Source organism: Nicotiana tomentosiformis, chromosome 2, assembly GCF_000390325.3.
Source record: "Nicotiana tomentosiformis chromosome 2, ASM39032v3, whole genome shotgun sequence".
Classification (NCBI taxonomy): Eukaryota; Viridiplantae; Streptophyta; class Magnoliopsida; order Solanales; family Solanaceae; genus Nicotiana; species Nicotiana tomentosiformis.
The window spans coordinates 9,171,337-9,193,821 of NC_090813.1; the positions used below are offsets into that span (position 1 = coordinate 9,171,337).

General features: G+C 40.3%; 1 protein-coding gene across 1 annotated transcript; it reads right to left on the reverse strand.

Moving 5' to 3' along the window:
- Nucleotides 1-15,998: 15,998 nt before the first annotated feature.
- Nucleotides 15,999-22,480, reverse strand: LOC138904319 (uncharacterized). The gene is made up of 7 exons (XM_070192819.1): nucleotides 22,209-22,480; nucleotides 20,483-21,410; nucleotides 19,422-20,281; nucleotides 18,986-19,236; nucleotides 17,347-17,701; nucleotides 16,398-17,199; nucleotides 15,999-16,343 (listed from the first exon to the last, which is right to left on the reverse strand). Exons 1-7 carry the CDS (start codon nucleotides 22,478-22,480, stop codon nucleotides 15,999-16,001), a joined length of 3,813 nt encoding a protein of 1,270 aa, XP_070048920.1.
- Between the last annotated feature and the right edge of the window lie 5 nt (nucleotides 22,481-22,485).

Genomic DNA, 22,485 nt, shown 5'->3' on the forward strand with positions numbered 1-22,485 from the left:
ACCAAGCTGTTTCACAACTCACACGTCACAATATAGTATTACATGAAAAAGCCTACAACAAAATGACATCAACGCCCGAATACTCCTCCATAAGGAGCGCTATGCTGAAATGAACACATCCGGCCTGATATAGAGCCAATATTCATATTTAAATCCATCCACAGACCTCAAGCCGATTCTGATCGCACCGTACTAGGCTAATAACCTTTCAAGGATCCATAATAACCCTTTTTTTCCCATAACACAAAAGAACAACCATCATAACCGGAACAAACTTCCACAGTCCACAACCAAGTGAACCGAGCACCTTTCAGGCATAAATTCTCGAATCAACGATATTACCACAATCTTCATACTTGGTTTCAATCTTCACTCAATCAAGTGACTACATGCCACTCTTACACAATCTTTCTGTGGGACACGCTCCCACGACCTTCCGCACCAGGTAACAAGTCTGCACATCCATACCACCGGTCACACTAATGTTGTAAAGCATATCAAGAATCCGCAATCAGTATGCAAAGCCTCTTACACAGGACACTGATCTCAGGTGACGCTGGAGACAATACCAGCTTATTCTAAACATCTAAATTCCTTTTCCTGCTCATCCGAGCTCGTGACATCCTTGCCAATACCGAACTGCAACCTCAATCCCTAATCTTTCAAATTTCATGTCACTCACCGCACCTATCTTAACAATACGCGAGGACCCAAGAATTGCATCATAGCTCCTAAACCACTAATAGGATACACACTTCACTTTGTAGAAACCTTTCACTTTACTCGTTTCAGGAGAATCATTGCAATACATGACTGAATTCTGATAATCGTAGAACACACAAATCCTCAAGTAGTGGTCTAAACCACCATAACCCTTCCGGGATCCGCCTACACATAATATGCCATAATACTCGAATGCATCCAAATACAATCAATTACGGCGGCCGTCAAGCCTAGCACATCCTGCCATAAATCACATGCATAATCTAATCACGCTGGAGGAACTGATCACTGCCACCATCATGCCAATTCAACCATGGCTAACCGATCCGATTTTTTCTAACTTATCCTTAACTTGTCTTAGAAATAATCATAACTCCAGTCAACATATAACGAACTCAATCCGCATTCATCCTGAGTGGCCTTGAATCACGAGACCATGTTGTCTCAAATCCCACGAACCATCTCATAACCTCCTTGTGCGCATATTCGCATCTTCAACTGGTACACCCATTCTGATAATTCCTCTATGAGTCTGAAGTTATTTTCTCTCATTCCTCCAATACTACACCGCAGACCGAAGGTAACATAGAACACTCCAAGCCCCTTTTCATGATCTGCAAAAGCTCGATACTCAACCATACTACTAGCTCGAAATCCTTAGGCACCGCACTCTGATTTGTTTTTTGAACCCACTAGAATCATTGCTACGAGTCACCCACTCCGACCTGGTCCCGAATATAATCAAATCCAAGGCTCTGCTAGCATATGAACACTCTCTCAATAAGCACCCGACTGAATCGCTTTCCTTGTACATCACATCTACACGAAACATAAACTATAAGTCTTCCCCAAAGCCTGAACATGAATCGATAAGGCCAATTATAGCACACATTCCTCAAATTCTTTGCCCAAATCACCACTGATGACCCTCTTCCTTAGTCATAATGTCCCACCAATATGCTGATAACCAGAAATCTCACAATTAGCCGACCATGCAATCCAACTGTAGGTGGTGGGACTCTCTCACTTAGCTTGAAGCTACCATTGCATAACTCTAGAACCTGCCAAGATTCCTTCTTCATCGTTGACATGATCTTGCACAATCAACCCACCAAATTCCTCGAAACCTTTCTGTTAAACTCTTCATAGCCAATCTGAGTCACTAGCCACATACACATATTCGACCTCTTGCCGGATAACCAGTAAAAATCTTTCGTGACAGCCCCATCAACACCACGCAACCGCTAACCTGCTCATAGGAGATAACCCACCTGTGGAAATTCCATGTCGACATCATCCAATGCCGCTGCACTAGGTACAATAACTACGAAATCAGTAACCCATCCTGAACCCGTGCTCATTCACCAGTTGTACAGGTCCGTTCACTCCTCATGGACATCAACTAAAGGTGCGACAATACATTCCAATCCAAAGTCATGTTGTATCCTTCTTCATATCAAGCAACTCCCTCCTATCACACTCAATCTTCCTCAATATAGCAGCCAATATTCTAAATTAAGTCTGTAGACCTAGTCACGGTCCACCATGAATCCCAAATCACTCTAAACTTTCTCAAAGCGTGTAGTCATCCTACCACAAAACCTATATGCTACCCTGCCCCAAAGGCGAATCAAAGAAAATCATAACACCGGCGAACTTAACACATTCAATCAAGGACGACGACATCACACCTCAGATGGAGATTCCATTACACTAGAAAATACCAAGCCCCGTTACTCCATCAACCCGAATCTGGACATTCATAGGCCAATTGCTTTTCCTCCGCCGAGATAAGATACTTAATCTCGGAACCATGCACTAAGTAAACCTTATTCCAAGTCATTCACTGCCCCGACACATAGGCAGCATCCTACCATCACATTAATTTTGTGCAACAACAACCCCTGAGCATCATATCAACCTGTGCACAACCTCAAAGCTCTCAGAAGTACAGTTACTGAGCTGAAATGACAGAACATCCTTCCGCAAGGCGACGACAATAGCCCAAACAACTATGCAGGGAGAAACATTTCGCACCACATCTGCAGTTCCATAAAAATTCCTTAATTCCCGATTTGTAACCAGCGCTTCACGTCGCACAAGATTGAATGGGAAGGAAATGAAGGCATACGCCTCAAAGGAATTAAATCGCACGATGAGGAATCAAGAAGGGAAGTGCTCCTAACAGCGCTGTAGCCTCTCGAAGATAAGTACATATGTCTCCGTACCGAACCGCAAGACTCTACTAGACGTACTCATGACTCGTGAGACCTAAGTAAACCTAGTGTTCTGATACCATGTTGTCACGACCCAAAATCCATAAAGGTCGTGATGGCGCCGGACACCACTGTCAGGCAAGCCAACAATGAATACTTAAATGGGTTCTCATTTTTGTTACTTTTGAAATCATATTTTCCTTCAATTTAAATCATAAAAGATGAAGCTTACAAAATAAATAATAATAATAATAATATCTTTAAAAACAATTCCAATATAGCACAACTCATAATCATCCCAAAATCCGGTATCACAAGTGCATGAGCATCAACTAGGAAGATAAAATAAAATACAATAACTGTCCGGGATATAAATTTGGACAGAAAATAAAATACAATACTCTGAGGGAGACTCCGTTGGCTGCAGATCGTCATAAAGAATGCAGCTCACCTAAGTCCCTGCCATAATCGTGCCTCCTCGCCCACAAGGCCGCTAAACATATGTGTACCTGCACAAAAATGTGCAGCAAGTATAGCATGAGTACGTAAATTAACGCGTACCCAGTAAGTATCCCGCCTAACCCCGAAGAAGTAGTAACGAGGGGTCGACTTCGAAACTTACTAGTGGTCCAATTATATCAGGTACAATAAAGAAGTGAATAAATATAAGACAGAGTAAATATATGAAACAAACAAGTATAACATACGTGGTACAATTTTTCTCTTTACAATTTACTCAAGCTCTCAACTGGCAAGTTCCCTCCGTAATCGGAGCATATATATATAGATATAGTGGATTTTATCAAAGAGGTTGTCATAATCCAAATCAGGGAAAAATCCTAAGATACACTGGCTTCTTGCCAAACGTTACGTACGATTCCATGAGGATAATATATATATATATATATATATATATATATATATAGGAAATGCTGAGGCGTACGGCCCGATCTAATATAAAAGTAAACTGTGCACTGCCGAGGGTCAAACGACGCGAACCATAGATGCATCTATTAACCTGCCGAGATAAACGGCTCGCTCCCATGAGAGTGTGGTATATAAATTCTGCCGAGGCAAACAACCTGATCCCATAAGAGTGGTAAAAGAAAATACCCCGCTCACGAATCATACGTGCGATGCGGTCAAATATAAATTTAATGAATCTCCTCGCTCGCGGATCATACTTGCGATGCGGTCAAATATAAATTTAATATTAAAATCATATCTCTTTCTTGATTCTTTTTAAAATAAGGGAAATTCAGCTCGTAGCTTTTTAAGGAAATTACCCCGCTCACAAAACATACATGCGACGCGGTTACACATAGATTTCTTAAGCTGTTATAGCATTACTCAATCCTTTTAGAAATTATGAAGTTCAAACGAACCCTTTTAAATCTTACGTTCTTCAATTTAAACTCCTTTAAAAAACATATAATAAGCAAACTCAATATCGCTCCCTCTCAAGGCAGACAATAAACATAAATCAATAACAATATCAACAAGGCATGATGTGAGCCTAAAACTACCCGGACATAGGCATAACTAGTAGTTACGTACGGACTCTCGTCACCTCGTGCGTATGTAGCCCCCACAAATAGAAGCACATAATAATTTAGTTCACCTATGGGGTTAATTCCCTCTTACAAGGTTAGAAAGGAGACTTACCTCGCTCTGAAGTTTCATAACCGGCTCCCAAGCCATTCAATCAACTCAAATCGATGTCCAACACTCCAAAGCTAGTCAATAAGCAAGCAAATCCATAAATATATACTCTAATACTCATTATAATCCTATTAACAATAATTTCCAACTCCTTTCGAAAAGTCGATAAAATTACCCTCGGGCCCACGTGCCCGGATTCCGGAAATTTTCGAAGATAATTATTACCCATAGTCTTATGAACTCAAATATATAATTTATTCCCAATTCCATGCCCAAATTTCGTGGCAAAAATCCAAAATACCAAGTTCTAGGTCTTTCTTCAAAATCTTAAATTTCTACTAGTTTTCATATCTAAATCCGTATATAAACCTTGTATTTAACTTGCAATAGGTGGGAATCACTTACCTTGACATATATGATGAATATGAAGCTCCAAAATCGCTCCAATACCGGCTCCCATGGAGGAAATGAAGTGCAAATGAGCCAAAACCTCGATTTTAAAAGAATACTGCCCAGGTCTTTCCCCTTCGCGATCGCGGAAATCCACTTGCGATTGCGAAGGCCAATCAACAGCTGCTTAAAAGCTTCCCTTTCGCGAACGCGATGCCAAGGATGCGATCGCATTGCTTAGCCCCCCTCCACTTTCGCGTCCGCGAACACCTCTAGGCGATCGCATAGAACAACCTTCACCAAACGGGCCAGCCCCATTAACACAGCACGTTCACGATAGCCCCGACGCGAACGCGAATAACCTCCCGCTCGACCCTCCGCGAACGCGAACCATTATACGCGATCGCGTAGAGTAAAAATCCCACCAGTCCACTTAACCTTTCGCGATCGCGGCCCTTTCTTAGCGATCGCGGAAGAGGAAACCAGATCCAGAAACCAGCAATTCCTCAAAGTCCAATATCCGTCCGAACTCGATCCGAGACACAACCGAGGCCCTCGGTACCTCAACCAATTATGCCAACACATTCCAAAACACATTACGAACTTAGTCGAGCCTTCAAATGACATCAAATAACATCGAAATAATGGATCGTAATTCAATTCAAACTTTATGAACTTTAAAATTTCAACTTTTACATTCGATACCGAAACCTACCAAATCACGTCCGATTGACCTCAAATTTTGCATACAAATCACATTTGACATTACGGACCTACCCCAACTTTCGGAATCAGATTCCGACCCCGATATCAAAAAGTCCACTTCCGGTCAAACTTCTCAAAAATCTTCAAATTTCTAGCTTTAGCCAAATGACTCCAAAATGACCTACAGACCTCCGAATCCACTTCCGGATGTGCTCCCAATACCAGAATCATCATACGGAGCTATTTCCAGACTCGAAATCCCAATCGGACATTGATAACATTGAAATGCACTTCAACCCAAATTTATGAAATTCTTCCAAAATGCCAACTTTCACAATAGGCGCCGAAACGCTCCCGGGTCATCCAAAACCCGATCCGGACATACGCCCAAGTCCGAATTCATAATACAAACCTATTGGAACCTTCAAATCCCGATTCCGAGGTCGTTTACTCAAAAATCCAAGCTTAGTCAATTCTTCCAACTTAAATTTATGTGTAAAAATCTATTAAATTGCAATAAATAGTAGATATAAACTCATACTTTTAAAAATATAATGAGTTCAATGCTAAAAATCTTAAAGGTTAAAATCATAAAATTTCAATTCTGAATTCGCCGCTATAGAAAATCCTTGACACAAATGAGAAAGCTAGTTCAGTAGTGAAGGATGTTCAATATAATTTCAATGTTAAGGGTTTGAGTCTTCCAATTTACCATGGCTAAATACCTACATAGCATTTTAAACTTTTGAATATAGGCACTTTACCTCGAAAAATGTGTTTCTTTTGAACACCTATGCCGACAAAGCCAAGAGCATGAAATACACCTCCTATTGATGTGTCAAGTGTACCAGTTATTAAATAACATATAGTATATTTTGAAAGAAAAGGAATTGATAAGTATAACTAAAAAATATTTTTTAAAAAATACCACAAAAGAAAGAAAGGAAAAAAAAAGGAAGACAAACCCCGCCTCCACCCCTAGACTATCTCCTCCCTTTCCCCAACCTTGGATTGTCTCCTTCTTTTTTGGTGCCGAAGGTCATTATCTCTTCCCATGAAAGCCCCTAATGCTCATTACTTTATTGCTCTTTTGCTTGTTCCATATTTAAAATTAATTTTTACTCTAATCCTTTATCTGTTAAAGACAAAAAATTCATCATACTATTAGTTCTTGAGCTTTATTCTCTTTTTTTTAAAGCTCTGCGCTTGATTTAATTTATAGAGATAATTAACTAAGGATTTTAAACCACCAGTAAGAGTATAACGTAGTAACAAAAAATCAAGTTTACCATCATCGAAAAATGACGCAGAAAAAATTTGAGAGGCGTTAAACAACTGAAATAGAGCTTTGATTGGGATAGTCTTCTGATGCCCGACCAAATAAGAATGAAAACAATTCATTAGCTGAGATAAAATATTTGGATGTTCGTCCACCACTTGGGCTTCTACTTTTAAATTTAAGATCAGATTAGGGGCGCAAATGTGCCGTTGGACTGAGATTACGCTGGTCAAAATAGGCTGAACCTATAAACGAGTCATTGTCCAACCTAGTCCAAACTTCACTTGGATCAAGATAGTTGAGTCAAAATGTGCTAAGCGATAATTTATAGTCGAAACAACCCAACTTGACCCAAATAATTGAAATATTTTCAATTTCAATTAAGATTTCTTGAGCAATTTTCTAATATGTTTCTAAGAAACTTTCACCTTTAATTTTTTAAATCTCACCCTAAATAGTACTCCTCTCCAGATCTTAAATGAATGATATTATTTAATACGGTTGCAAATATTTTTAAACATTTCATATATACAAAATTATGATTTATAATAATTTTATTTAACTTCTAACTATGTAAGTTTTATTTTGAGAAAGTAAAAAAAATTCAATCCCCGCTCCATACCAAAAATTAGTTTGCGTGATTCAATTCAATTTTATAAGCATAAAATTCAGTTATCATGTAACGGTAATTTCTTTCTTTATCACATCTTTTTATCATCCCATAAAAAAGAAAAAAAAAATACTATGTAGAGTAACAAATATCCAAAACAAAGAAAATAGAACGAAAGAAAGTAATGTGGTAAAGCAAAGGTATACATCCAATACCCCTCTATTTCTCTCTCTCATAGCATGTTTGGCTAGGCCAAAAGTGTTTTTTTCTCAAAAGTATATTTTTTTCCTAACTTGCAAGTTTATAGAAAAAATAGCTTATTCCGAAAAGCATAAGCAGAAGCAGTTTTGATTTTTCCTATTACCAAAAATACCCTTAATAAAATATATTATATATCAAAATTGGAGAGAAGCAGTTAAACCTAATACTTAGGATATTAATGTATAAATATTTCTTATTATTTTTAGGATAGCTTTCTAATATATAATGACTTTAGGGGTGAATGCTTTTTATATTTGTTGAATGATTTTTAATATATTTAACTTATATTAAAAGAATCAAGTACTTTTAAATTTTATTTTCATATTTTACTTAAATAAAATAAAAATATTTAATTATTGCATGTAATTGTTACACCTCCTTTTTTTCGAAGGGATGGGGGGAGAGGGAGTTTTTCCAATTAAAGTGACAATATTCGAAATGAAATTATTTATTTGATCAGAGTCGCCACTTGGAATAAGTTATGGTGTCCCAAGTCACCGGTTTATTTTAAATCCCAAATCAAGGAAATTTGACTCTATTTATGGTCTGCGAACACAGAAGACCGGGTAGGAAATTCTGTTAACCCGGGAAAAGGTGTGAGGCACTTCCGAGTTCCATGGTTTTAGCACGGTCGCTCAACTATTAATAATTGGCCTAATTATCTGATTTAATACATGTTTTAAAATCTATTGTGTTTTTTAGCTTTCTGACCGCTTTTAATATTTATGGAATTATTTGAAACAAGTCACGATGTCGTACACTTGTCGTTTTGGTACAGATTGCAAACCGCGCCACGTGAAACGCACCCGTGATTTACAACATGTTCATTTATTATTATTTAAAGTTATGGTCGAGTCACGTGAAACGCACACTCGAATTTGAAATTATGCATCATGACTATGCCACGGGAACCGTACCCATAATCACGATAATTTATTTATGAATCGCACCTAAAGCAAGCTACAATGTTCAAAATGCCTCATTTTTCTTAACAATTAAATTCATTTGTTAGACTGAGCCCAATCCTAAAGCATATAGACAGTTTAATCATTAATGGACTCTAATGGGCGTGTCCTTTCCCCATTCCCCCACAAACATTCAAAATTAACTCATTCAAATTATTCAAATTATTTACTCACAAAGATAAGATAGCAGTCAACACATAAAAGAAAAGAGAGAAAATAATAGCTCGACAGAACAAACACGACAATAAAATCAGGACAAAAGTGGTGAATCACAGTGTGATAAGAGCTTAAAACCCGTCCAGACCCCTTCTTTTCTTTGGGTTATCATGCTATCTAACCTCTCATTTTCTTTTATTCCCTTTTATCTTCATAACTGTTAATTTCTCAAGTTCACTTGCAGACTCCAATTAGTATCATGCAGCCTCTCATTAGTCTTACAGAAATACACAAACAATTGAATTCAAATCAAAACATGTCAGAATGGACCATTCACAACACCAATACTGCTTTCGACTTCCATTATTTGAACCAACCAAAATTCTCAAACACAAATAACATCAATGTTATAGCCAAACTGTCATCAGAAATATGTCAAATATATCAACTCGAGAAGAAAAATCATTAGCGGTTCATGAGAACGTAATCCGTGCAATTAACCATTTAACAGTGACCCTTATAAAGAATTTGAAGCAAGATACCACAATTCCAACTCAATTAAACTCGAAATTAGCCAAATTTGCAACAGAAAATGATGAGCTAATTTGAACAAATCGAGTTGAACGCAGCAGAAGATCAACCATATGATTTCAATGAATTCCCAGGGAACTAGATATTCGACTCGCACCTGAACTCTTCAACTGATATCAATTACTTGCACTTAATCTCAATAAGAGCAAACAGATGACACCAAGCATCTTTATGATGAGAACAGATTCAATTGAAAATCGACAGCAAAACCAAATTTAGTCCTCATGCTCAAAACTGTTAAGTTCAACACTGGACAACCAAGGTAGACTCATGAACATCACAGGAATCGAATTCTAACATTTTGATTAAAAAAAATGGACTATCAGACACTCGGCAAGAGAGTTAGAAAATATATTTTTAAAATACAAAACTCCACGATTGAAAACATTAGATTTTTCTGAGCTTTAATCAGTAATCACGAAATCTGACCAACTCGTTACAGAACAAAACAAGATGGAATAAGAATGACACTCAGAATATATGGAAATCTAAATTCGACCTCAAACATTCAAATCAAAATAGTTCCATCTAAATGAGCTCTTAAACATATACTGAACTAATCACACTCCGACTCTTATCACACTTTGATCAACACCAAAACAAAAGCAAGGGAAAGAGAATGAACCTTAAAGAGGATTTCAATTAAAGCTTCTGTTCGGATGAAATACAAGTAAGGAAATTATACAATGGACTCGACCAGCAGTGAATGAAGTCGTGACATGCAAGTCAGGAACCACGAGCCGACCTCGGACGACAGTTTCAACTCAACGGCAAACCTCAATCAAACTCCATAAGAACCTCACAAACGGTCGACGGACCTCAGCTAAACTCTATTTTTTGATAAAACAAATCAGAAGCTGTATATATATATATATATATATATATATATATATATATATATATATATATATATATATATATATATATATATATATATATATATATATATATATATATATATATATATGTTTTCTGATTTAAAAATCCAAAAAAAAAAAAAACTAAAAGAGAACTCTCCAATTTTTATATGCGAACCAACTGAATATGAGAAGGAAGAACCTTCAAAAATCTGAAAAAAAACATAGCCCTTTTTTTTTCTCCTCCTTCTTTCTATCCGAAAACTTGGATTATATACCCACTCTAGAAGCTTCTCCTTTCCCTCCAAGTCACGCCCAAAATCCCTCTCCCCTTCCGAAAATCCAGGAAAATTTCCACATCGAACAAAACCCGGACAAATGGAAGGCGTGGATGTGATTTCACTCGCATCCAACTGCTCCCATTTATCCGAGATTCGTCCAAAGAAATCAAAACGCGTGAGGGAGGCGAAGATGAGAATATTCTGTCAGAAGTCGTTATGCCACGTGGAGAAAGAGACGATGAGGAGGGGACCTTGGGCATGTGATTCCGGTGAGGTTGGATGGTGATGCGGCGGCGGTGGGGGTGAGAGTGTGCGGGTGGTTAAGCTTTTAGGTTTAGGGTTTGAGGTAGGTTAAGATTTTATGTGGTTAAGAGAATTGATATGGGGCGTTAGATGAGAAATGATGGGTGGCTGAGATTAAAAATAAAATGGGCGTGTCAAGGGTTAAAACGGGTTTGGACTGGTTTAAGCGAGGGAGCCGATTTGGGCTCCTTCTTGCCCGAAACTGGGCCTCTAAGTTGGGCTAATTGCTGCAAATTGGGATAACTTTATCTTATTATAAAGATGTATAGCTAACACATGTATTAAATATAAAGATGAAACTATTTTTGGTGTTTTTCAAATATTGTAATTGAAGTAAAATAAATGACTCAAAGAACCACTACACAAATATATAAAATATGCAAGAAAAATTAATATAGCTTAAAGACGTGACGGGTCAAAAATTACGTGCTTATAGCTGCCCCTCTTTGCTGGAAAACATGAAGAGTTTTCGGAGCAAAGAACAATAAGCAACGTAATTGATTTATGACCCGACGCTTATTCAAAACGAAACAAAGACGGACAAAAAATTGTGACCGAGCCCTGGTATCTGAGCTGCCTACATATATTTGGCTTTAAAGGAATCATGTCACGTGTAGTTTAGAGGTGAATGAAGTAATGGAGTGTGTGGAGAGGATGACAGAGTCGAGTGAGATACCGTTCCGTCGAGGTTCCGGTCCGCGGTCCCTGCCATTACATCATAAATTGAAAGCAAAAATAAAAGAAAATACAAGATCCTATCTACTTCTTGTCTTGAATCTTCCTTGAATCTCCACTTGATCCTTCAACTTGAAATTGAAAATTCACCCTATTCTTCAGGTGGGCATCCTGTTGACTTGAATTTGAAGAAAACTGAAAGCTGACCATGTTCTTCAGGCTGGCATCCTGCTGCTTGCACTTGAACTTGGAGTAGACTTGAGCTTGCAAACCTTGTTCTTCAGGCGGCTCGTGCTACTTCTGATTTGGATTGAAAATAAATGACTTCCCTCGTTCTCCAGGTGGGCGCCTGATGACTCAAAACTTGAAATAAATTCTCTCATTTTCCAGGTGGGTGCCTGATGTTGACTTAATACTTGAAATAAATTCCCTCATTCTCCAGGTGGGTGCCTGCTGACTTAAAAACTTGAAATGAATTCCCTCGTTTTCCAGGTGGGTGCCTGCTGTTGACTTAAAACTTGAAATAAATTTCCCCATTCTCCAGGTGGGTGCCTGCTGACTTACTTGAAATAAATTCCCTCGTTCTCCAGGCGGGCGCCTGATGTTGACTTAAAACTTGAAATAAATTCCCTCGTTCTCCAGGTGGGCGCCTGATGTTGACTTAAAATTTGAAATAAATTCCCTCATTCTCCAGGTGAGTGCCTGCTGACTTACTTGAACTTAAAATAAATTCCCTCATTCTCCAGGTGGGTGCCTGCTGACTTAAAACTTTAAATAAATTCCCTCGTTCTCCAGGTGGGCGCCTGATGTTGACTTGAAAATTAAAACAAATTCCCTCATTCTCTAGGTGGGTGCCTGCTGACTTACTTGAACTTAAAATAACTTCCCTCATTCTCCAGGTGGGTGCCTGCTGACTTAAAACTTTAAATAAATTCCCTCGTTCTCTAGGTGGACGCCTGATGTTGACTTGAAAATTTTAAATAAATTCCCTCGTTCTCCAGGTGGGCGCCTGATGTTGACTTAAAACTTGAAATAAATTCTCTCGTTCTCCAGGTGGGCGCCTGATGTTGACTTAAAACTTGAAATAAATTCCCTCATTCTCCAGGTGGGTGCCTGCTGACTTACTTGAACTTAAAATAAATTCCCTCATTCTCCAGGTGGGTGTCTGCTGTTGACTTGAAAATTAAAACAAATTTCCTCATTCTCCAGGTGGGTGCCTGCTGACTTACTTGAACTTAAAATAAATTCCCTCATTCTCCAGGTGGGTGCCTGCTGACTTAAAACTTTAAATAAATTCCCTCGTTCTCCAGGTGGGCGCCTGATGTTGACTTGAAAATTAAAACAAATTTCCTCATTCTCTAGGTGGGTGCCTGCTTACTTAAAAACTTGAAATAAATTCCCTCATTCTCCAGGTGGGCACCTGTGCTGACTTAAAAATAAAAATGAATTCCCTCGTTTTCCAGGTGGGCGCCTGATGACTTAAAAATTTGAAATAAATTCCCTCATTCTCCAGGTGGGTGCCTGCTGACTTACTTGAAATAAATAAATTCCCTCATTCTCCAGGTGGGTGCCTGCTGACTTAAAACTTTAAATAAATTCCCTCGTTCTCCAGGTGGGCGCCTGATGTTGACTTAAAACTTGAAATGAATTCCCTCGTTTTCCAGGTGGGCGCCTGCTGACTTAAAACTTGAAATAAATTCTCTCATTTTCCAGGTGGGTGCCTGCTGACTTAAAACTAAAATGAATTCCCTCATTCTCCAGGCGGGCTCCTGCAATCATGACAACACAGACAAAACAGAGAAAATTTTCTGCCCCAGTTTGTACCAGGAACATTCATTGATTGTTAGTTGCATCCCATTATCCAGGAGGGTCCTGAAAACTTAAAACTAGATCCCATTATCCAGGAGGGTCCCGAAAACTTAAGGCTGAACTTATCTGGAACATACTTTCCTCATGGGGGATTCCTAGCAAAGCAAACAAGATTTCTTTCCCCTGCTTAAAACAAAGAAAATTTTGTCAGTTTGAAACTGTGGCGGTTAGTTTGTGGCATCCTTGCTGAAGGTGTCTGCTTCTGCCACTATCCTTCTTCATTCTGATTAGCTTCTTCGGGCTATGAAGAATTGTTTGGCCTTTCAATCATCTACTTAAAACTTGAAATGAATTCTCTCGTTTTCCAGGTGGGCGCCTGCTGACTTAAAACTTGAAATAAATTCTCTCATTTTCCAGGTGGGTACCTGCTGACTTAAAACTGAAATGAATTCCCTCATTCTCCAGGCGGGCTCCTGCAATCATGACAACACAGACAAAACAGAGAAAATTTTCTGCCCCAGTTTGTACCAGGAACATTCATTGATTGTTAGTTGCATCCCATTATCCAGGAGGGTCCTGAAAACTTAAAACTAGATCCCATTATCCAGGAGGGTCCTGAAAACTTAAGGCTGAACTTATCTGGAACATACTTTCCTCATGGGGGATTCCTAGCAAAGCAAACAAGATTTCTTTCCCCTGCTTAAAACAAAGAAAATTTTGTCAGTTTGAAACTGTGGCGGTTAGTTTGTGGCATCCTTGCTGAAGGTGTCTGCTTCTGCCACTATCCTTCTTCATTCTGATTAGCTTCTTCGGGCTATGAAGAATTGTTTGACCTTTCAATCAGACCTCGAACACAAAACCTCTGAATGACTTGAATCCCTTACATTCAACTCGTCATATAACACTTTCATTCTGACAACTGTGGAACCTTTGCATTTCCTACAAATTCACGAATCACTTGACCACCTGAACTTCAGTTACCATCGTATTGCTCGTTCTAAACCATGTCACTTGGAATGTGCCTGGCCAAATTTCGCTTGGTGCAAATAAAAAGCCGGTAATGAGCTTTGAAGTCCTTTCTTGCTTGCTTAACAAAAAACTAATTTGACAGAGACTTAGAAAAATAGACCCAAAAAGAAACGAAGCGAAGTGACTTCGAGAATTAGGAATAAAAAGAAAGACTGAGATGACTATTTGAAGAAGAATTGAAAAGAGACTTATCTGAATGAATCAGCTAGCTCTACAGATCATGACATGCATTTCGGATTGATCAGCCTAGTCCATCCAACTAATCACATTTCTGTTCATGTCATGTCTTCATACTTCAAAACCCGGGCTTTCAACGATCCAACTTTTCGTAAAGTCACCAACCTCTTTTGACTTGCAGTGCCCCGAAGGGTTTTCACCAACAAGCCTCTCTCATTTGTTCATCTCTCAACTCACCGCCGCCTTACGGTGCCCGTGAGGGTTTTCACCAATAAGACTCTCTCATTTTAAATTTTTCCTCAGCTCACCATCGCCTTACGGTGCCCGTGAGGGTTTTCACCAATAAGACTCTCTCATTTTAAATTTTTCCTCAGCTCACCATCGCCTTACGGTGCCCATGAGGGATTTCACCAATAAGACTCTCTCATTTTATTTATTTTCCTTGTACCCAATGAACAAAGTGTTACCCATAATGGAGATCATACCTCTATCTCACTCGACTTGGCATCCTCAAAGATTGGTCGGAAGGTCTTTCTTTGGACCGTAGTATAGGCTTTTGAAAAGGGTTAGAAAGAAAAGGTAGTATAAGGCTCAACATGACTTAAGATGAAAGGGTTCAAAATTATAACTTTTGGAATCAAACCTATTGCAAAACTAAAACTTCTGCCCCAGTTTTTGAATCTGGGGAATTTTGAATTTTATTTGATGGGACTGAACCTCAGAGTAAGGCTGCCTACGTATCCTTAAAAGGAATCAAGTCTAACGTAGTTCCAAAATAAGAGTTTTGTTTTTGTTACTTTGCTTTTCTTTTTCTCCTTTCTTTTCTTTTTCTTTCTTTGCTTTTCTCTTTTCCTTCTTTTTTTTTCTTCTTTTTTTTTTGTTCTTTTTTCTTTTCTCTCTTTTTTTTTATTCTTTTATATTTCTAATACTGCTTCTGATTCCAAAAGAGGGGTATGAAAGAAAATAAATAAGGCTCAAAAAGGGGTAACAAATGCTAAAAGTGTTTGGGATAGCAGAATAAAATGCCTTTGTCATTCCAACTTTAAACGTGTCTAGTACAAAATACGATTGAAGATAAGCAAAGAAATCATATATAATATCTCTTGACTGCATCAGAATTGATAGCCATATCCACACATTTACCTTCTATGTCTGTTAAATACAAAGCACCATTGGGCAATACCTTTGTCACAATGAACGGCCCCTTCCAGTTTAGGGCGAACTTGCCTTTAGCTTCAGCCTGATGTGGGAGGATGCGTTTCAATACCAGCTGACCCACCTCAAATTTTCGGGGACGCACCTTCTTGTTTTATGCTCTTGCCATTCTTCTCTGATACAGTTGACCATGGCATACTGCTGCCAATCTTTTTTCATCAATCAAACTCAATTGCTCTAGCCGGGTTTTGACCCACTCATCATTATCAATTTCATTTTCAACAATGACCCGCAGGGATGGAATCTCAACTTTCGCAGGTATCACTGCCTCGGTTCCATATACCAGCAAATAGGGGGTTGCACCTATTGAAGTGCGGACAGTAGTGCGATAACCTAGCAAAGCAAACGGTAACTTTTCATGCCATTGCCTCGAACCTTGCACCATTTTATGAAGTATCTTCTTTATGTTCTTGTTAGCAGCCTCAACAGCTCCGTTTGCCTTAGGACGATATGGAGTGGAGTTTCGATGCATAATCTTGAACTGTTGGCATACTTCTTTCATCAAATGACTGTTGAGGTTAGCAGCATTATCTGTGATGATTATCTTGGGGATTCCGAACCGGCAAATGATGTTTGAATGAACAAAATCTACCACTGCCTTCTTGGTCACGGACTTGAAAGTTACAGCTTCGACCCACTTGGTAAAGTAATCAATGGCCACCAGAATAAACCTATGCTCGTTTGATGCTGCCGGCTCAATCGGTCTAATGACATCCATGCCCCAAGCAACAAAGGGCCAAGGTGCCGACATTGTGTGTAGCTCAGATGGCGGGGAATGAATCAAATCACCGTACACCTGGAATTGATGACATTTGCAAACAAAGCTGATGCAATCACGTTCCATGGTGAGCCAATAATAACCTGCTCGAAGAATCTTCTTCGTCAAGACATACCCACTCATATGTGGCCCGCAAACCCCGGAATGCACTTCAGCCATGATAGTCGAGGCTTGTTTAGCATCTATACACCTTAGTAAACCTAGATCTGGAGTTCTCTTATACAATATTCCCCTACTTAAGAAAAATCCGCTAGCCAGACGTCGAATGGTTCTCTTTTGATCGCCTGTGGCATGTGCCGGATATACCCCTGATTTGATGTATTCCTCAACGTCGTGGAACCAAGGCTCGCCATCGAGTTCCTCCTCGACCATATTGCAATAGGCATGCTGATCACGGATTTGGATATGCAGAGGGTCGACATAAATTTCATCCGGATGGTGTAACATCGACGCCAGAGTGGCCAAGGCGTCGGCAATCTCATTATGAATCTTGGGAATATGCCTGAATTCTACCGACCTGAATCATTGACAAAGATCATGCAGACATTGTCGATACGGTATGAGCTTCAAATCACGGGTCTCCCATTCTCCCTGAATCTGGTGAACCAACAAATCTGAGTCTCCCAAAACCAATATTTCTTGAACTCCCATGTCTATAGCTAACCTCAAACCCAGGATGCATGCCTCGTATTCAGCCATGTTGTTAGTGCAATAAAATCGAAGTTGAGCTGTTACGGGATAGTGATGCCTTGTTTCAGAAATGAATACAGCCCCTATTCCGACACCTTTCATATTGGCGGCTCCATCAAAGAAAAGTTTCCAACCTGGCTTTTCATCATGATCAGCCTCGTCAACATACATCGCTTCCTCATCAGGAAAATAAGTCTTCAATGGCTCATATGCTTCATCCACCGGATTTTTGGCCAAGTGATCGGCTAGGGCTTGGGCTTTCATCGCGGTTCGAGTCACATAGATGATGTCAAATTCTGTGAGTAAAATCTGCCACTTTGCCAACCTCCCTGTGGGCATAGGTTTCTGAAAGATATACCTTAGAGGATCCATGCGAGAAATGAGGTAAGTAGTGTAGGATGACAGATAATGCTTCAACTTTTGCGCCACCCAAGTCAGGGCGCAACATGTCCTTTCAAGAAGAGTATACTTAACCTCATAAGGAGTGAACTTCTTGCTGAGGTAATAAATGGCTTGCTCTTTCTTGCCCGTGATGTCGTGTTGACCCAACACACAACCAAAAGAATTATCCGTGACTGTCAAATAGAGGATTAAAGGTCTCCTAGGTTCTGGCGGGACCAACACAGGGGGGTTCAGCAGGTAATTCTTGATCTTATCAAATGCTTCCTGACACTCATCGGTCCACTTAACCGCAGCATTCTTCTTTAGTAACTTAAAGATGGGCTCACAAGTTGTCGTGAGTTGAGCAATAAACCTGCTGATGTAGTTTAACCTCCCGAGCAGGCTCATCACCTCAGTTTTATTCTTTGGTGGTGGTAGTTCTTGGATGGCCTTAATCTTTGACGGATCCAACTCGATGCCGCGTCGACTGACTATGAATCCCAACAGTTTCCCCGACGGGACACCAAATGCACATTTCGCCGGATTGAGCTTGAGGTTGTACCTGCGGAGCCTTTGGAAAAACTTTCTCAAATCCCCAACATGGTCGGACTGCTTCTTTGACTTTATGATCACATCATCTACATAAACCTCAATTTCCTTGTGTATCATGTCATGAAATATAGTGGTCATTGCCCTCATGTAAGTTGCCCCAGCATTCTTTAAACCGAATGGCATTACCCGGTAGCAATACGTCCCCCATGGCGTGATGAATGCTGTCTTTTCTGCGTCTTCCTCATCCATCATAACAATCCACGAAAGACCCGATCTCGTGCTTGGCACAATTATCAATCAGAATGTGGATATTCGGCAATGGAAAGTTATCCTTTGGACTTGCCTTGTTGAGATCACGATAATCAACACACACACCCTCGTCTTACCATCCTTCTTTGGTACTGGTACCGCATTAGCTAACCAAGTGGGATACTGAGTGACCCGAATGACCTTTGCCTCCAGTTGCTTTGTGATTTCTTCTTTAATCTTCACACTCATATCAGTCTTGAACTTTCTTAACTTTTGCTTGACAGGAGGGAATGTAGGGTCGGTTGGCAATTTATGAGCTACCAAATCAGTACTCAAGCCCGGCATGTCGTCATACGACCATGCAAAGACATCTTTGTATGCAAATAGTGTTTTGATTATTTCTTCCTTGATTTGCGGTTCCAGATGCACACTTATCTTGGTTTCTCTGACATTATTTTGATCCCCTAAATTGATTGCTTCGGTTTCATTCAAATTAGGCTTGGGTTTTTCTTCGAAGTGTTTTAGTTCTCTACTGACTTCCTCAAATGCCGCCTCTTCATCGTATTCTGTTTCATCATCACCCTCTACTTCTTGGATCGTTATTTCAGAATTAGATTGGCTTTTAAGATTTGGCTGAAAATTTCTCATGCATGTCATGTCATTGAAACCAGCATAAAAGGAACTGTACAGAAAGAAAAGCAAAAACAAAAATGAAACGCTATCAGGATTAATGGAAAACGGGAAATTGTATTTCATTGAAAATAAAAGGATAGGAGGGTTTGTACATCAAAACAAGCAAAAAATAAAAAATCTGGATTACAACCCTGGAATAACCCAGATAGCAGAAAGGAAAACAAAGCAAACTACCAAAACTCTTTCCGGATGGGGAGAGGAATAGCTTTCCAATTGCTAAGCTTCACGTTTGGCCCGACAAACTGCACATCGGCATTATTGGAACCTTCCCCAATTTCGACCATATTGACCTCATCAAACAGACTCTGGAACCTCTTGATCAACTCTTCATCAAAGTCGACCACAGGTTTTGGGACCGCTGATATTGGGCGTTTTGCGACCCCTGGCTTGACAAAAGACTTGGAGATATGTGGAACAGGCTTAGGAAGTGACCATGCCTTTCCTTTCAAACTTTTAGCCTTTTTCACGTCCTTTCCTGTGAGTGTGAATCCCAAACCAAATGTACTAAAACTTTCACATGGACACACCGGATGCACAATACCCTGCAGAGATGAACCCAGACCTTTGCCCGGCAGAAAACTATTCTTCAACATTTCATTTGCTACCATGACAGACGCGGATGGTATCTTCGGACCTAGGATGCATTCTCCTTCGGGAATTTTCCCGACAGACACTGTTTCGAACATTTGGTAAACCCAAGGCCCTTTATCATCTTCAACTTCAATAAATGGAATGATTGTGTCATTGTAAGCAGATAAGTTCTCATCACCGTGCACAACTATTTCCTGTCTGTCCCATTCGAACTTTACCATTTGATGCAGAGAAGACGGGATTGCCTTGGCAGCGTGGATCCAGGGCCTGCCCAACAACAAGTTATAAGAGGCAGCCACATCTAGCACTTGGAACTCCATAGTGAACTCAACCGGCCCTATTGACAAATTTAGCATTATATCACCGACAGAATCTTTCCCTCCTCCATCGAAGCCTCGAACGCATACATTATTAATGTGGATCCTTTCGGTGCCAATCTTCAACTTTTGCAAAGTGGACAGAGGGCAAATATTCGCACTAGAACCGTTATCCACCAGTACCCTTGAGACAGCAAAATCCTCGCACTTCACTGTGAGATAAAGAGCTCGATTGTGTTCTGTACCCTCTATAGGGAGTTCATCATCTGAGAAAGTGATCCTGTTCGCTTCGAAAATCTTGTTAGCAATCTTTTCCAAGTGGTTCACCGTGATCTTATCAGGAACATGGGCCTCGTTCAAAATCTTCATTAGGGCTTTGCGGTGTTCATCTGAATGTATCAACAAAGACAGAAGAGAGATCTGAGCTGGTATTTTCCTCAACTGTTCTACAATGGAATAGTCTTGCATTTTCATCTTTTTCAGGAATTCCTCGGCCTCTTCCTCGGTGACCGGCTTTTTTACTGGGACGTGGCCGTCCTTGAATGGCTTGGTTTTCCTCAGTTCTTCTGGGGCAAAACATCTCCCAGAATGAGTTAGTCCTCCGGTTTCATTGACTTCATCTTCTACTTCTTTCCCTTTGTATGTTACTATCACTTGTTTGTAATTCCACGGGACGGCCTTTGTGTCAACCATTGGTAACTGGGTCACTGGCTTAATAATAACGGGGGTAACACGAACCCCTTCCACGATTATGACAGGCTTGCCTGGGACCCCTGGCATGACCACTTTTTGCCTCTCCTGGTTCGCTTCAACACCAACCGGAGGCCCTTTCACAACCAATACAGAAGGCTTCACGTTGAGCGTGCTTGGCTTCTCCGACACCCCTTTAACTGTCAAGGACATTGCTTTTGCAGAATCTAGAGCTTTGATTGGATTACTTTCGCTAGCCCGGATCATCATGATAGACTTGGAAGAGTTTTTGGGCTCCCCATCCTTATGAACTATCTCGATCATATGTGTCTCTGCATGGGCCGACAAAGGATTTTGGTTGATGTTTGGCGCCTTCGGGCTCTGGACCACAATTTGATTTGTATCAATAAGCTCTTGGATCGCCCTCTTCAAATGCCAGCACTTCTCTGTGTCGTGCCCCGGAGCATTAGAACAATATGCACATCTAAGGGAGTAATCAAGGTTCCTTGGAGGCGGATTTGGTATCTTGGGCTCAATCGGCCTCAAAACGTCCAACTGCCTCAACCTATGAAACAAACTGGTATAGGACTCTCCAAGAGGGGTGAAGGTTTCTTTCCGTTGTTGCCTCTCTTTTCTGTAATCTGGCCTTGGTCGAAAACTTGGACCAGTAGGGTTTTGGTATGGTTGTGGAGGTGTATAAGGATTTTGTGGAGTTGGAGCACGCCATTGCGGGTAAGGAGGGGGTTGAGCATATGACTGTGCGTGGTGAACATGGTATTGGGGTAGCTCGACAGAATATCGAGGGTCTTGTGGTGGGAAATAATGCTGGGATGGATTATATGGAGCTTGGGTGTAGGTTTGAGGCCGGGGTTGAGTTTGGGTGTACTGGTGAGGCAGACCCCTTGGGCCACGCCATGATCCGGAGACAAACATAGCGACATCTTCTTTCTTCTTTTTGCCTAACAGGCTTCCAGTGCCACTTTGAATTGCTTGTGTGGTTGCTTTTATGGCAGAGTAGCTCATGATCTTGCTTGACTTGAGTCCCTCTTCCACCATTCCTCCCATCTTTACCACATCGTTGAAGGACTTACCTATGGCCGAGATCAAATGGCCAAAGTAAGTGGGCTCTAGGGCTTGAAGAAAGTACTCGACCATCTCATCTTCTTCCATCGGAGGGTAGACTCGTGCAGCTTGTTCTCTCCATCTGAAACCATATTCCCTAAAGCTTTCATTGGGCCTCTTCTCTACCTTGGTCAAAGATAGGCGATCCGGGACAATGTTTATATTGTACTGAAAGTGCCGAGCAAAGGCCTGAGCCAAGTCATCCCATGTGTACCACCTGCTAGTGTCTTGGCGGGTGTACCATTCTAAAGCTGCCCCACTCAGACTCTGACTGAAATATGCCATTAATAATTCATCTTTCCCACCGGCGCCTCTCATATTGCTGCAGAAGCCTCTCAAATGGGCCACATGATCTCCATGTCCATCGTACGGGTCAAACTTGGGCATCTTAAACCCAGCGGGCAGTTGAACATCCGAAAATAGGCATAAATCCTTGTAAGCCACACTTAATTGGCTTCCTATCCCTTGCATGTTCTTCAAAGATTGCTCTAGGCTCTTCACTTTCCTGAACATCTCGT

What these genes read in the sequence shown, in the direction of transcription:
- LOC138904319 (XM_070192819.1), bottom strand. Translation starts at nt 22,480, where the DNA reads ATGTTCAGGAAAGTGAAGAGCCTAGAGCAATCTTTGAAGAACATGCAA. An exon ending in TGTCAGAGAAACCAAGATAA is followed by an intron (nt 17,702 to 18,985) that starts GTGTGCATCTGG and finishes CTATGCCCACAG; the next exon opens with GGAGGTTGGCAAAGTGGCAG. An exon ending in ACAGTCATTTGATGAAAGAA is followed by an intron (nt 16,344 to 16,397) that starts GTATGCCAACAG and finishes TATCGTCCTAAG; the next exon opens with GCAAACGGAGCTGTTGAGGC.